General features: G+C 73.2%; 1 protein-coding gene across 1 annotated transcript in view; it reads left to right on the top strand.

The window, feature by feature from the left end:
- Positions 1-365: 365 nt before the first annotated feature.
- PRPF19 (pre-mRNA processing factor 19) overlaps positions 366-612 on the top strand; it is a gene marked incomplete at its 3' end in the record, with an annotated part of 10422 nt that continues 10175 nt past the window's right edge. Inside the window, exon 1 of the mRNA XM_009275295.1 lies at positions 366-387. Within this exon, the coding sequence (XP_009273570.1) occupies positions 366-387 (22 nt within the window). The remainder of the gene's footprint in view (positions 388-612) is intronic.

The raw sequence follows: 612 nt of genomic DNA, 5'->3' as shown, positions 1-612 counted from the left end.
GGCGACGTGGCCGGGGGGGGGCGGGGGGGGGGGTGGTGGTGGCCGGGACGGGGGGCACCCACCTGCACCAGGGGGACGAGGGCGCGGACGTCCCGCTCCGACACCTGGATCTCCCACACCAGTTTGTCCTTCTGGGCCTCGGGGTCCTGGCCGGGGTACTCCACCTGCCAGGTGAGGGGCCGCGCCGGCGCCAGCCCCCCCGTCCCGTTCTCCACCGCCAGGTCCAGGTGCAGGAACGCGGCGGAATCGGCCGCCCTGCGCCACCGCACGGGGGGGGGGGCTGCCCCGTGCCCCCCAGCCCCCCCCACTGGGCCATACTGGGATGGGAGCAGTGCAACGCACGGGTCCCCCTGGGCCATACTGGGATGGGAGCGGCGCAACGCACAGGTGCCCCTGCTCCAAACTGGGCCATACTGGGATGGGAGTGGTGCAACGCACGGGTCCCCCTGGGCCATGCTGGGACGGGAGCGGTGCAAAACACGGGTCCCCCTGCTCCAACCGGGTGATACTGGGACGGGGGCAGCGTCACGCACAGGTCCCCTTTGCTCTGACCGGGCACTACTGGGCTGCACTGGGCCCCCATGCAGAAGCTCCCTCCCGTACCGCGGCTCC

Source organism: Aptenodytes forsteri, unplaced genomic scaffold, assembly GCF_000699145.1.
Source record: "Aptenodytes forsteri isolate BGI_AS27 unplaced genomic scaffold, ASM69914v1 Scaffold506, whole genome shotgun sequence".
Classification (NCBI taxonomy): Eukaryota; Metazoa; Chordata; class Aves; order Sphenisciformes; family Spheniscidae; genus Aptenodytes; species Aptenodytes forsteri.
Note: the sequence above shows the minus strand (reverse complement) of the source record. Positions and strands in the feature narration are given on the sequence as shown.